This window comes from Lactuca serriola, chromosome 7 (assembly GCF_051521515.1).
Source record: "Lactuca serriola cultivar US96UC23 chromosome 7, Lser_US96UC23_V15, whole genome shotgun sequence".
Taxonomy (NCBI): Eukaryota; Viridiplantae; Streptophyta; class Magnoliopsida; order Asterales; family Asteraceae; genus Lactuca; species Lactuca serriola.
In genome coordinates, this window is record NC_136414.1 from 94239696 (window position 1) to 94255091 (window position 15396).

General features: G+C 36.3%; 2 protein-coding genes across 2 annotated transcripts; one reads left to right on the forward strand and one right to left on the reverse strand.

Annotated features, from left to right (window-relative positions):
• Positions 1–2738: 2738 nt before the first annotated feature.
• On the reverse strand, positions 2739–3371 carry LOC145064224 (uncharacterized). Its single transcript, XM_079011710.1, has one exon. The coding sequence runs from the start codon at positions 3369–3371 to the stop codon at positions 2739–2741; it is 633 nt and encodes a 210-aa protein (XP_078867836.1).
• Positions 3372–8270: 4899 nt separating this feature from the next.
• Positions 8271–9072, forward strand: LOC145064874 (root allergen protein-like). The gene is made up of 2 exons (XM_079012243.1): positions 8271–8520; positions 8656–9072. The coding sequence occupies exons 1-2, from the start codon at positions 8340–8342 to the stop codon at positions 8949–8951; spliced, it is 477 nt and encodes a 158-aa protein (XP_078868369.1). The 5' UTR covers positions 8271–8339; the 3' UTR covers positions 8952–9072.
• The last annotated feature ends 6324 nt before the right edge of the window (positions 9073–15396 follow it).

The window sequence follows — 15396 nt, forward strand, 5'->3', positions numbered from 1 at the left end:
CAAATTCAGTGGCAAGCATTGCTTGAAGTTTAGCTATTTCTTCATCATCATTGCCTGTTACTACCATATCATCTACGTACACTACAAGAACTGTGATTTTCTTGTTTTTATTTTTGACAAACAAGGTATGGTTTGCATCACTTTGTTTGTATCCAATCTTCTTCATGAACGCCGAGAATCTACCAAACCAAGCTCGAGGTGATTACTTCAGCCCATACAACGCCTTTTTTAGCTTACAAACTTTCCCATTAAAATTCATACCTGGCGGAGCCTCCATGTAGACTTCTTCTTCTTCTAGATACCCGTTTAGAAACGCGTTTTTTACATCCAATTGTCTCAAGGACCGGTTTTCGTTAGCTGCTATGGAAAATAGCACTCTTATTGTATTCATCTTTGCCACCTGGGCAATGGTATCTCTGTAGTCAATTCCGTATTTCTGTGTGTACCCTTTTGCCACGAGTCTTGCCTTGAACCGATCGATATTTCCACTTGAATCTAACTTCACAGTAAATATCCATCTGCACCCAACTACTTTCTTTTCATAAGGTAGTGTTACAAGCTCCCACGTATGATTTTTAATTAGGGCGTCTATCTCTTCCTTGATTGCCTTCTTCCATCTTTCATCTTTCATAGCTTCATGTACGTCCCGTGGTATCAAAACAGTGGACAAACCATTAATTATCACCATGTTGGAGCTAGCTAAGCGATGTTGTGAGACATAATTACCAATAGGGTACTTAGCTTTTTCCTTCAAGTCAGCTTGGTATTGCGCCTTTGGAATTCCTCGAGTACTTCTTACGAGAAAACGTGATTCAAAGTTACCGCCAGCGGGTACCTGATCTTGGACTGCATGTTCTTGGGCTTGTGATTCGTTGTCCTGGTTTTGGGCTGCATATTCTTGGTTTTGTGATTCGTTTTCCTACACAACATCAGACGTAACACTTTCATTATTAGTTAGATTGTTAGTTTGATCCAGCCCATGAATAGTATCATCGTCATCAGGTTCCGGTTCGATCTCTACTTCGTGGTCCGGTTCGTCTTGATGATCGGTATCTTGAACATGAGTATTAATTTCACCCACTTCAGTGTCAAAAGAGTTTACTTCTTCGTTTCTCTCCCCCCTGAAGTGAACTCTCATCTTGAAAGAATTGTAAGGTTTCATGAAACGACTCATCACGGGATACATATATCTTATTTTCGATTGGATTGTAGCGCCGATAACCCTTTTTATGAGTAGCGTATCCAATGAACACGCATCTCATAGCTCTTGGTTCAAGTTTCCCTATATTTTAATGAACATATGCCGTACACCCAAATATCCGTGGCTCAAGTCCAAGATTAATATGTTGTTGTACAAGCTCTTGAAGTTTTTCCAAAGGCGTGGAAAAATCAATAACACGAGAAGACATTCTATTCATGAGATATGTTGCGGATCGAACTGCCTCACCCCATAAATTTCGCGGTACGTTCATATCGAACAAAGAGGCCCGTACAATTTCAAGAATTTGTCTATTTCTTCGTTCAACCAGTCCATTTTGCTGGGGAGTTCTAGCACAAGAAGTTTGATGTCGGATAGAGTTTTCTTGGCAAAAACATGTCATGGCATGATTTATGTACTCACCTCCATTATCAGACTGTAATATTTGGATATCTCTCCTATATTCAGTATTGATCAGGTGATGTAGTTCTTTGAATGCAAACAATACATCCCCTTTATTTTTCAGCAAAGAAATCCAAATCATCCTAGTACACTCATCAACAAAAGTCACAAAATAACGAGCTCTACGGGGAGTGGAGATTGGGGCAGGCCCCCATACATCTGAATGTATTTTTAAAAAAGGAACAGAGACTTTATTATCACTAGGAGTATACGAAATTCTTGTGTTCTTTGCCAATTCACAAATACCACATTTAAAATCACTTTCATGAAGATTCAAAAATAAATTCGGTTTCAACTTTTTCAAATAACTAAAAGATAAATGTCCTAGACGACGGTGCCATAACATCGCCATAGGCTTATTCCCCTTCTTTATTCCAGTATGAAATGCCTGACTCTTATGATTCTCTTCAAGATAATATAACCGCCCCCTTCTAGTACCATAGCCAAGAATCTTGTGTGTCTCTATGTCCTGAAACACACAATCATTTGGCCAGAAAGTTACATAACAATTCAATGCTTTTGTGATTTGGCTAACTGAGAGTAGGTTAGAAGACAAAGATGGAACAACAAGAACTGAGTCCAGGTTCATAGAACTTGACACCTGTACCACCCCTTCACATTTCACTTTTTCAAGTTCCCCACTCGCAGTATGTATTATACTTTGTTTAGGTGCATGTAAAGTTGTCAAAAGGTTTTTATCATTTATCATGTGGTCAGTAGCACCTATGTCAATTATCTAATTACTAATTTTTGTTTGGTTTTGACAAGACATACCAGAGTCAGTTGTACTGGTGTGTGCAGCCATCAAAGTTTCTTGAGTAGAGGTGGCAACTGTAGCTTGACTTAGCTTTTTTCTAGGTTTCTTCGTGAAGTCCCACCACTCCGGATAACCTATGATCTCATAACACCTTTGCTTTGAGTGGCCTTCTTCTCCACAGTGAGTACATGTAAACAAGTTTTTCTCTGCATTCGAGTTCTTTCCCTTTGAAGGGCCGTTGCGTGAGACCATATGCACCAAGCTATCAGGTTCAACTTTTGGTTCTTCCATGGTTTGTCTTTGGCTGGAGTCTCTTCGAATCTAAGCGTAGCTAGACTCCAAACTCATAGGTGGGTCTTTCCTTAGGATTTCACTTCTAGCTAGGTTAAGCTCAGAGTCCAACCCAGCCAAAAATATGTATACACGGAGACGAGTCATTGTCTTATTTTCGGACACAGTGCCTTTGACAGTCTCTTCTTGCGTAGTAATTCGGGTATCGATTTCTTGGAAGATGCTCACCACTTCGTTGTAGTATGTAGGTAACGCACGTCCATTCTGCCGGGTGTTGAAAGACCGGCGGTTCAATTCGAATAGCTGAGTTTCATCACTTCTGTCGTAGAATGTTTTCCCGACGACCTCCCAGATTTCAGCCGCCATCTGAAGTCGGATAAAGCGGCGGATCAGGGACGGGTTCATGGAATCAATCAGCCAGCTCTTGACACGATTGTTGTCGATCAGCCAAGATTCGAGTTGTTTCTCATTGCCGTTGGTTGGATTCGGTGTTTTTCCGGTGATAAAATCGGACTTGTTATGTGCCCCGATGCGCATCTCCATTAACTGAGACCACAACGGGTAGTTCGTATCGTCGAGGGTAATTCCGGTAGGGAATGGTGTGTCCTGGACATTCTGGACGATCACTGGGTTTGAGTTGGAAGAGTTTTCTTTGTCGCCCATTCATAGATCTTCGATTCGAGGGATTCAGATCAAGTTCAACACTCTTTGGAAGGATCTGATACAATATAGATTGATAACAGCGTGAATATGGAGGAAGGATCTTCCAATTTTCAATATTCCTTTACAAACACAATACATGAATTTATACAGGAGAATTGATACCGACCTATTTTTCCTTGGGCCTTAATTCTAGGATCTAATAATATCTTTACTATGATTAACAAATCTTATCTAATTTTACATATTGCTCTCGCTAACAATATCATTTGTCCAATCATCAATACGAACCTGAAGAGTGGTTATCCCTAAGATCTTCTTGGCTCCCAAGTTAGCTGTCTTGATTATTGTACCATGGCTCGGTGTGGGATGCCCTGGTGTCCAAAAGAGCTGTCAACTTATTTTCGGTCATCACCACATCAACAAAGAGAAAGGCCCTTGTCTTCATTCTCATCTTTTGAAAAGAGCTTTGTTAGAACCCCGAGGTGCCTTATCGATCCTAATTCTTTTTGAGTTTCTACCTCACTATTAGGTTTTCCCACTATGTCATCCACCAATGCATTCATAGCTTTTCAATCGGGCCATTCTTGAGTCCAATGTGGCTAATAGTAGATGAAACATGGTTTTTCTTCAGCCCTTCAGGGTGTCTTGGCTAAACAGATTCTCAAATCTTGGCTTGTCTGTCCTTCAGTCCTTAAAATTATTATGGGCATTTCTATCTCCACCACTTTTGGAAAGAGGCGGGTCAGCTATAGAGACTGTATTGTCCAAGCTATGCACATTCCTTCTACTCAACTTAGCTTTTGCCTAATACGCAACCCTTCCTTGAAACAGAACAATGCTTCCCTGTCAGAAAGATCGTCTATTTCCAGTATTATAGTTATGATATCCTTTGTATAATCCAAATCATACTCCCTTGACGTAATCATCTTAGTTTCCCCATGGCTTCCTCAGTTGCATTGTGGGGGACAAAGTGTTTTCATAGCTCAGCTTTGAACTGCTCCTATGTCTCAATCATGCATAGTCCTTTCTCTCGCTCCTTATACTTTCTCCTCCACCACAAGTGAGTTGATTAATGCAAGAATACAAGGTCATTTCTGATTCTGCTTGTATTATAATGTACTCCACTTGCTTCAAAGTAATGTTCCAGTCCAAAGAGAAAGTTTTCAACCATGGCAGTAGTGCGAGCACCATTGTACACATTTTTTTGGAATCTTGATGTTCGAGCTGGATGAGCCATGTGTTCCATGGTTCCCAAAGAACGGTGGTCGCCTTTTTCCTTCCTGTTTCAAAAGTTCTATCTCTTCTCAGATCCCAAGGATTTCGTCCTTCACAGTCTTCTAATGAACAAGAAACTCCTAAGAAATAATGTTGAATTCTTTCTTGGAATTGATGGTAAAAATCCTCAATCATCGTTTTCCTTGCATGTTGTATCTCGACATTTTCCTTAGTCAACATTCTGACCATCACAAACATTTCACTCATCTGCACTTGCATGCCCTTATGTAGCAACTCAACCTTAGCAACACGAGAGTCCATACTTTTACTAGAACTTTTAGGTAGGGGTGAGCATAATAACCGAAAAACCGAACCATAACCAAATTAACCAATATAATCGAACCATAATAACCGAACTGTTTTAAAAACCGTTGGTTCGGTTTCTAATTTTTGTTAACCGATAACTAACGGTTCGGTTATGGTTTTATAGGTCAACCGGACAATTATTAACCGAACCGCTAACTTTATATTTTATTACATAAAAATTATGGATTATATATAAAATAATATAGTCAAATTTATTTAAGACCTATTAAAATTTCAACATATAATTCATTAATCCTCACTTATCAGGAGACGAACGTGCAATCAAACCATCAAAGGATGATCACGCATATCATGCAGACACACAATTTTCCAATTATGCATTGAGTAAGATTATTGATTAATCTTGTAATTCCTAATCGGCCAATTCTATAATTTGTAAACATTATTCGCAATTAATTTAATTTTCACACTCATAATCCTAATCGGAGGTTTCTCACACCGTTAATCCTAATCAAAGATTGTTTCGACTTTATAATTCTATTCAAACGATTTTTTTTTTTTAATTTATAATCAAAACTTCTAGGTAAGTTAAGTTTTGGTTCTTCTCCACTTCATGATATTTTAAGAATGTATTTTTTTTAAAAAAATTGTCTTTTTTTATTTACTGTTTTTGACTTAATCACATTAAATGTATATAAGTGATCGCTTTTTTTTTTTTTTATCCAAATAACACGTAATATAAATGTTTAGCTATTTTATTTTATAGTTTTTGATTTAATCACTTTGAACGTGTATGGATGTTTGACTTTATTTTAATGTTAATATCAATTATCAATATATGAAGTTATTAATATCATTTTTTAAAATGTTTATACTTTTTATTTAATGTTTTTGATTTTGAATATGTGTTATCTCACTTTAAGTATCAAATGTACACATTTTATTCTATTACTATAAGCTAGGTTACAAACATTGGTGTCGAGGACTTTTTGTATTCTTTTTTCATTTTTTTTATGTAACTATACTTTCGTCATTTATATTATTTTGAACATTATGGTTAACCAATATTAACCATTAACCAAAACCGTTAATCGACAAAAACCATTAACCATAACCAATATTAACCATACCCAATGGTTATTAAAATGCATTAACTAATCATAATGGTTATGGTTCGGTTTTGACCAATAACCGAACCAAACCGCCCCATACACACCCCTACTTTTAGGAGCAGTATGGGCAATCGGAGGGTTATTGACTTGCTTCATGATTTGGTTCTCTTGGTCTTCATTTTCTTAGCCTCCCGACCACGACCATCATCAACAATCTCAGAAGCAACAACTTGATCATCTGCCATCGTGTTGCAATCTTTTTGGAAGTACCAAAAATTGATCCTTTTCTATGATACCACCTGTTACGGAGTCGATTTTATAAATGTGCAGCCTTAGCAATCTTGCTATCAAAGATACTAAGTAAGGCGAAAATTATAAGAGAGGTTAACAAGGCAACACTTACAAATCAAAAAATGCTTGAAACTCTTTGTAGTGATAAGAAAATTTGTGATGTACAAACACAAAGGGAGGGCCTTTATATAGAGGCTTGGAATACAAAGAGACATGAAATTCCAAAGTAAACCAAGAACCAAGGAAAATGAAAAGACACAATCTAGAAGCGTTGTATCTGGTAGGCTGGATCAAACCCAAAAACTATCCATGAACTAGCTGGACTTGGGCTTGGGTCGTAACAGTTCGCTCCAAATACATTTGTAAATAATTAGGGGTGTTAAATCAGACAATCATATTTTATTTTTATTTTAGACAACACGACACAAAATGTTTTATATAACATGAACACAAAACATTGTTATGTTTTTTTTACTAACTCGAAAACGTATCAATTAAAACACAACAAACACTAGATGACACGACACAATAAAGATAACATAACATACCCATTAGTTTATTTACCTCATACTTAATCTATATAACACGCCAAAAACGTAAAACATGAAAACAAAAACAACAAAGACATGCTAAATCAGGTCAATTTCGTGTTGAATTGTGAACACAAATAAGACACCATGCAATAACGTGTTTTTTAAACTTGACACGACACATTCAAATTGTGATTTCATCTCGATTTCGTTTTGTGACGTGTATTTTGGTCGTGTGGTAAGATCTATTGACATCCCTTTGTATAATTTATATAAAAAAATTGTTTGCCAAAAATTTATCACTAATTTGTCTTTTTCCGTCGCAATTTGCTATATTAGAATTTGTGGTAGAGCCATTGGTAATTTACCAATAGTTAGAGAACAATGTTTATAAATATCTATGTGGAACTCAGCTATGTTATAGTGTTTATTTGATAAAAGTATAATAAAAACATAACCCTAAAGAAAAAACGTTGTGACAACGTCGACATATACTTTTTCAAATTAATTAGGGATGTCAAAAAGTCTTGTGGGACCAAGTTCTCGTGGGAGCACCATCCCGTTTGAGGGTCTTTAATAAAAAAATCGAGGACGGAAACAGGGGCGGATGCAAAATTAACCATTGTTTTAATTTCGGGGGCAGGTGGGCAATCCCGTCCCGAAACCCCCATGGGGCCTCCGGGGATAGGAAGGTTGGACATTTGGGGGTAGGGGAACGGAGAAATTTCGGGGGCGGGGGCGAGAGATGCACTCTTCGTCCTGCTTGCCCCGGTTGACAATTATACTTTTGAATATGCTCCACATGATACATTATTATATAAAAGGGCTGATTATGATTGAGTTGGTTTGATACTTTAATTAGAATGTCTCAAACCAACGGGGTGCCAAAGTGGTGGAGAATCAAAGATTTCATATAAAATGTTGAAAAACGTATTATGTAAGCACGTTCATATTTTATGAAAATTGAATAAGTGTGGAGAATCAAGAGTTCTTTTGTATGTTTAGTTTAAACAAAATTACTTATTTTTTTCTTCAAATATGATTAAATATTTACATAAAAAGTTGTAAGAAATTTTAACATTTGTAGATCTATCTATGATTTTACTTTTGATATAGAATACATGGTTAAAATTCGTGGGGAACAAGTTTAAAACCTGTTGAATCAATAAAATGTCTAATGTTACAATTAACATTGGAAAATAATGTTTTTATAGTTAAAATTATTGATTTTTAAATTTAAATTGTATAAGTTTGATCCATCAACATTATACGAGTTACAAAAAACAGATACATTTTGCTGATAACGTTCAGCTAGTCAACTATAGGACGGTGAGTAGCCACCACCAATAGATATTAGCATATAGAAACCATTAAATATTGTTGTTCCAGGCCTCCAATAACTCTCTATAAATACCTCTACGATGTACTCATAATTCATTGCAACAAAATCATTCCTCTTCTTACATAGTTTCTATCTTGCAAATTTATCGATAATGGATTTTTTCACCACCGAGATTGAGGTGACTTCTTCCCTTTCCGCTACTAAACTTTTCAAGGTTTACGCAGACTTTGACACCCTCGCACCTAAGGTGGATCCTCAGACTTTCAAAGCCATCAGTATTATTGAAGGCGATGGTGGTGTTGGAAGCATCAAGAGCATTATCTTTGGTGATGGTAAGTATTACATAGATAACTGACATATTCATACTGCTTAATAAGATATATATTACCTATACGAATCTTGTTAATATATTGATAGTAGTGTCATTTATATATGGTTCCCTAATTTTTCGTCTAATGCATGTGAAGGTGTTCCATTCACAAACTCAAAGCAGAGATTCGATGCAATTGACGTAACCAATCTAAGCGTCAGCTACACAATCTTCGGAGGTGATGCCTTGTTGGATAATGTTGACTCAGCCACTCATCATGTTAAGTTTGTACCTTCTGCTGATGGTGGATCTGTATACAAGCACACGGCTTTGTTTAATTGCAAACCTAATACTCAGCTAGGAGAAGATATTCTTAACTTTACCAAAGAAGCATTCAAGAACACCTTCAAGGCAATGGAGGCCTATGCCATCGCTCATCCTGAAGCTTACTAGTTCTTGAATCAACAAGCATTTCAAAAATTGCTTTGATTATAGACTGTTAAAAATGGAAATGATTTCTTTCTTGTGTTTTCCACTTTTTTTACTTAAATAAATGGATGTTTGCTTTGCTTTACTTTTTTAATGTAATGATGAATGATTAATTAAGTTTATGTTCCATAATATATAATCGCTCTTATCTATAGACAAAAAAATTCTACTCTTATTTAATATGGCACAACAAACAAAAAACAAAACTTGTATTCATCAAGCAATGCAACATGATGCGACAATTACAATTTCCTTTCATGAAAAACAGAGAAGTAATCTCATGTGTAAGCTTTACACAACTTATATCAGTATTAGAAATAACTGAAAATTATCTATGCATACTAAAAATGCTAAACAAACCGTTAGTAATACCTATGTGATTGGACAAAAATGACATTTAAAGATCAACTATCTTTGGGAAATTGCCAACTGAATATTATTATTATTATTATTATTATTATTATTATTATTATTATTATTATTATAAACTACAAATTAGGTCTTCGTGTTCGTGGCTTGTTTGAAAACTATCGAGAATATCCATAAAGTTTCCAACCAGAACCATTTGTCCAAACCATGAAAACTTTTGTGGATTTTGTCTCAACCGCAAAACGACTATTATGTTTTTTTTTTTTTTTGTTGTATATTTTATTTTTTTTAATACTTTAATAATTATAAAAATAGGAAATACTCTCTCTCTCTCTCTCTCTCTCTCTCTCTCTCTCTCTCTCTCTCTCTCTCTCTCTCTCTCTCTCTCTCTCTCTCTCTCTCTCTCTCTCTCTCTCTCTCTCTCTCTCTCTCTCTCTCTCTCTCTCTCTCTCTCTCTCTCTCTCTCTCTCTCTCTCTCTCTCTCTCTCTGTGTGTGTGTGTGTGTGTGTGTGTGTGTGTGTGTATGAGAGAGAGAGAGACTTTTAACAATGCTCTTATTCTCTCCGTTATATATAGTGTATTGGGTGTTATGGTTAAGGTACTCATGAAAAGGTATAAGAGCATTAGGTATGGGTCAGGTTATAACATCAATTTTAAATGTCACCGCAACCATAATACCAGGGGAAAATGGTGTTCTCCATGTTATAACATACTAAGAGGTAGAGAGAGAAAGAAACAAAATGATTTGATTGGTTGATAAATGCAACAACCAATTAAACTTTATGTTGCACCTTGTCTTCGTCACAACGAGATATGCCATAACAGCCAATTAACAAGAAGGGGGGGGGAAGGGGTGGTGTTCATCTTTTTATGAATAGGTTATGAGATGTCGCATCAACAAAAATACCACTTCCCGTTGGCCATAACGTATGCTCTAATGGTTATGTTGCAAGGGTTGAATGGTTGAAGGTATGTCCTTGCTTACTTACTTTCATCTTTTCATTTTAAATGAAATTTATAACATTTTTCTAAAACAAACATTCCTTTAGAGCGATCGGTATAGGCACATAGATACTCGTTATAGTCGATGTGGACATGCCATAATGGCGTTGTAACGGGGGGAACACCGCCCCCTGGTCGTTGTTTCTCGTTACGGGACATCTCATGCTCGATACCACAGGGCAAAACGCATAAAAATCGACGGTTTGAATGCAAACGAACCGTTGTAACAACGGTCATAATGTTTATAAAAAAAAATACCTTTTAAACATTTATATAAGTACAACATCAATCTTCTTTACATCTTTCTTTCTTTCTTTCTCTTTATATTTTATAAAAAATTTCGTACTTTCTTCTCAATCATAAAATTGGAGCAAAACTCAAACACCCCACCCCCCTCCATTATCAAACCCAATCACACAACCAAACAAAACCTCGTCTCTCGGATTTGCGGGTTAGGAAAATTATTTCTACCATATATCATCTCAAGGACCACCACAAATCTCATATCAATGCGCCGCTTTCAATCACACTTCACCACCACTGCATTTTCCAACTCACCTTATCTTCAACAAAATCTATTGGGTCAAAACCCAAATTTACAACAAAATATTCTCCCTACTTTTGTTTCGATGCAACAAACAACCACCCAACCACCACCTCAACACAACCATCGGTTGAAGTGGAAATGTGAGGTTATAAAAGAGAGGGAAAGGGAAAGGAAAAACAAATGGGAAATCGATACCGGTTGAAACGGAAAATGCAGACGTTCAACAGTGATGGACATCGGAAGAGGAATATGCTTTGACGGCGGCATGGTGTACTACTTCAAAAGACGAACTCCGCAAAATGGAATGAATAAAGGTGCTTATTGGGTGGGGGTGGGGCGCTACGTGAAAAATTCCACGCTAATGTTGAAGAAAAAACCGTATCGCAATAATGACATGTTAAACAACAAATTGAGTCAAATAAATAAGCAGTGCAGCAAATTCAACGGTATTTACAATCGAGATGCAACAACAAAGTAGAACCAACAACTTCTATTTGTTCAAATCTGAAAAGAACAATATCGGGTCGAAATGAGATATGTTTTCGAGTTTGAGAAATGATGGGAGTTGTTGAGAGTGGATCCAAAGTGGAATAAAACTCCTACATCGTCGGAGGTTCAATCCAAAAAGTCTCGCAATTCGAGCTCAATCGACGTGTCGGATGCACGGACTCACGTCGACCTAAACGCCGACACCGATGACATCTCAGATGATATCGAGGGGATATTCCCACCACGACGACCGCTCGGACGCGAAAAAGTGAGACGCGCTGCAAGGCTTACAGAGGTGGTTAAGGCGAAAGCAAAAGATGCGGCGAAAATAAGAGCGAAATTCGATGAGCACAATTTATTAATAAAAGAAAAAAATAATTTGAAATGTCGTCACTTGGATTTCCTAGAAACGCAGTCATGGGAGAAGCAGGAGCAAAAAGAGACAACTAATGAAACATCAGTTGTCAATTCTTCGGACTAGCGAGGAGGGTTTGGCGCCTGAAGATCTAGCGGTGCTACAATCAATGAATGATCAAATTAAGAATAAGTATTTGTGTTAATTAGAATTAGTAGTAAAATATTATGATTTTAGGTTTAAGTTAAATGCTATTTGGTTTAGTTGGGACTTGGAAAAAAATGTTACCTTGGAAAATTATATATTTTTTATTGTAATCTTAATTTTTGTTTTTAAATATTATGTCTTTTTTTTTTTTTTTTGTTTTTAAACATTATATTTTATAAAAATGTATTTATTTTATTAATTTAAAAAAGTCAAACAAAAAAAACTCAAAAAAAAAAAAACCTCAAAAAAATGACATGGAAAAAAGTAGGTGTTAGATCTTGTTATAAGTTATAACATGAAAACCATTTCTCCACTTGGTGTTATAACATCATTGGTAATGTGGCATGTGAGATGGCACAAATTTGATGTTATATCTAGTTGTTCACACTCAATGCTCTTAGCATTCCCTGCAGTTTCTTAAGTTCTTTTATAGTACATGGATGTTAACTAATCCCCTATAAGAGTTTGACTTATAACACCATTTTATATGCATATGTACATATTCATTTTCTGAAAACAAGGGGTAGGTTTTTTTCCTTTTTTTTTTCCGAAAACAATACCTTTATAAGATCATCGGGTATGGACGGGTTGTTCGCACGTAAGAGGTGACGTGGAGGGATTATTCAAGCGTGAACAATCCCCCCCCCCCGCCTGCAATAATGAGTGTCGCGCGGTTTGAATCCATTCACAGACGATTACGGGCAATTTTATTGGTTAACGGTTTTTTGACCTTTGTGATTGACCGTTTCGCATTAAATACAACAAAAAAAAATCTTTTTAATTTAAAACTTCACCTATGTATACAAACACATAAACACACATCAAATATCGTACAACAAATACACTCAACAACAACAATATGAATAATTTTTTGGGTGCCATTTCTTCTTCACCTGATGATGAATCCGATGATGATGAGTTGATTTTGTACACATTTTTGTGTGCGGCACACGACTTTGTACGCCAGGGAGGCGAAAGTTCAAATGTTGAGAAGAAATGAAGAAAGTTGATCAAATGGAATTGTATCGCGGCGAATGAACTTTTGGTACGTGATTACTACAGCCCTGATAGTTTTTACAACCTAACAAAATTTAAGAATGATTTTCGTATCATTAGAAATTTATCCATATGTATAGCTAGAGATTTTGAAAACAATTATTGCTAGAGGTAAATGTGGTTTTACTACATTATAAAAATGCACAACAACTCTTAGACAATAGGCGTATGGCATAGCCATAGACGCTTCAAATGAATATTTGAGAATGTATGCGAGGATCGGTCGAGAATGCGCATATCTTTTTTGTGAGTATGTTACAGAGCTTTACGGTGACATATACTTGCGAAATCCGACTAGAAGTGATGTCGAACAGTTGTATGCCGCACATCAGGCTAAACATGGATTTCAAGGAATGCTAGGTACAATTGATTGTACACATTGTGCGTAGGAAAATTGTACCAATGCATGGTGGGGGCGATTCACGCAAGGTGATCATGGTGTGCCTACTATTATACTAGAAGCAGTTGTTTCATAGGAACTCTGGTTTTGGCATGCATTTTTTGGTATGGCAGGGCAAACAACGACCTGAATGTGCTTGGAGCATCTCTGTTATTTAATGATATTTTGCAGGGTAAAGCACCAAACATACCATACGTTGTAAATGGATATGAATCCAATTATGGATATTACTTGGTGATGGGATATATGTAGAGTATACTACATTTGTCATATCATACACATATCTGACTGATGAAAAACAAAAATTGTTCAAGTTAACACATTAATTTGCAATGAAGGATGTAGAGTGGGCATTCAGAGTCCTCAAATAAAAGTGGAACATAATCAAACATGCTGCACCGAGCATGGGATAGGGAAAAATTGGTGAAGGTGATGAAAGCGTGTGTTATTTTATATAATATGATAATAGAAGAAGAGGGTAGGGCTATTTGTACATATAATGCGAACGATATACTCAATCCACCTACAGTAATTCAAGTCGGTAGCCCAGCATACTTTACAAGTCTTTTGGAAATACAAAACAATGAAACACATCACAATCTATGTGAAGCTTTGATTGAGCACATACGACAACAAAAATTTGAAGACCTCAACGATGAGAACGAGGCCGGCGGTGAGGACAACGATGACGACGAGTATTGTATATTTATTTCAAAGTTTTATTAATGTTTTTTATTAGTAAAATGTATGTTAAATTTTAAAATTATTTTTTTTAGTTAATGTTTTTTTATTTAAAAAATATTTATGTATGTTTAATAATTGTGTTTTTTATTTAATATAATGTCAAAAAAAAAAGATAAATAATATGGTGTGATAACCATTTCCACGGGCTAGTGAACATGTAATGGAGGTAATGTCACTACTAGAAAACAACCATTTAATGACGCGCAAACAATGACACATTGATTTACAATACGCATTTTTTGCGTGCCCTAAAAAATATGTCAACTTTTCAAAATTTCAAGGATAAAGGACATGCATTTGTGCGTGCGCTTGAATTAGTGTCCAATAAAAAAATTACAAACACAGATGACGCTTTTATCTTAAATGTGTGTCCTCTACAAATGTCGCTTTATCATTTTTACTCAAACACGCGTTTCTTATCACAAAATAACAGGGATAATTTCTAGGGATTTTTTGAAGAACACTCAAAACACTCATTCGACTCTCTTCTCTCCCCCTCGTCTCTCTATTTTGTTCTCTGATATCCCATTCCATCCATGCCCCCATCTCCGTTGCTCATCCACATCCATCGCCTCTAACCCTCAAAGCTAGAGCCCACAAAGAAGACGAAGAAATGATGCCCCAACTTCCAGTGGCAGATCTATCTTGGAGCCAGGGGTAGCATTTGCTACCCATTAAATGATTCCGTAAATTCCAGATATCCGAGCAGAACTTTTAGCACAACAACAGGCACAAGAGGAACAACAGCCACGCAGATTGGATGGTTAACCTGAGGAGATTGATATCGTATCAATAATCGCTACTTTCCCTTCATAAATACGTGAATAGGCACGTTTTTTCCTTACATTTCCTTTTGAGTAATCTTTTTAAGTTTTAACCTAATTTTTATGTCTTTAGGTTCTTTTAACATCATCAGAACTTGTTCTTTCTAATCTTACTCTTGCTCTTGTGATGAAGAAAAACATGTTGAGAGAGAGGTTTGTCGGTCGCTTCAACCGGACACATTTCGATATGTAACCTAGAAGTAGGAGAGGCAAGTCTTCTAGAAGAGGTGAAGTAACTAGATCACTTGGGGTTGTCACATGTCGGTCAATAGGACATAAGCCTATTGAAACTGATGGAGCTCCTATAGTTGACACAGGTGATCTCAAAGCAATGATTTGGTTATTTGTGTTGGATTAGGTATCTAAGCCCATAACTATAATTTGTATGTACTTGATCCAATAGTAGCATGGTACTT

Coding starts and splice junctions, on each gene's coding strand:
- LOC145064874 (XM_079012243.1), top strand. CDS start 8,340: ATGGATTTTTTCACCACCGAGATTGAGGTGACTTCTTCCCTTTCCGCT. Junction 8,521..8,655: donor GAGCATTATCTTTGGTGATG/GTAAGTATTACA, acceptor ATGCATGTGAAG/GTGTTCCATTCACAAACTCA.
- LOC145064224 (XM_079011710.1), bottom strand. CDS start 3,371: ATGGGCGACAAAGAAAACTCTTCCAACTCAAACCCAGTGATCGTCCAG.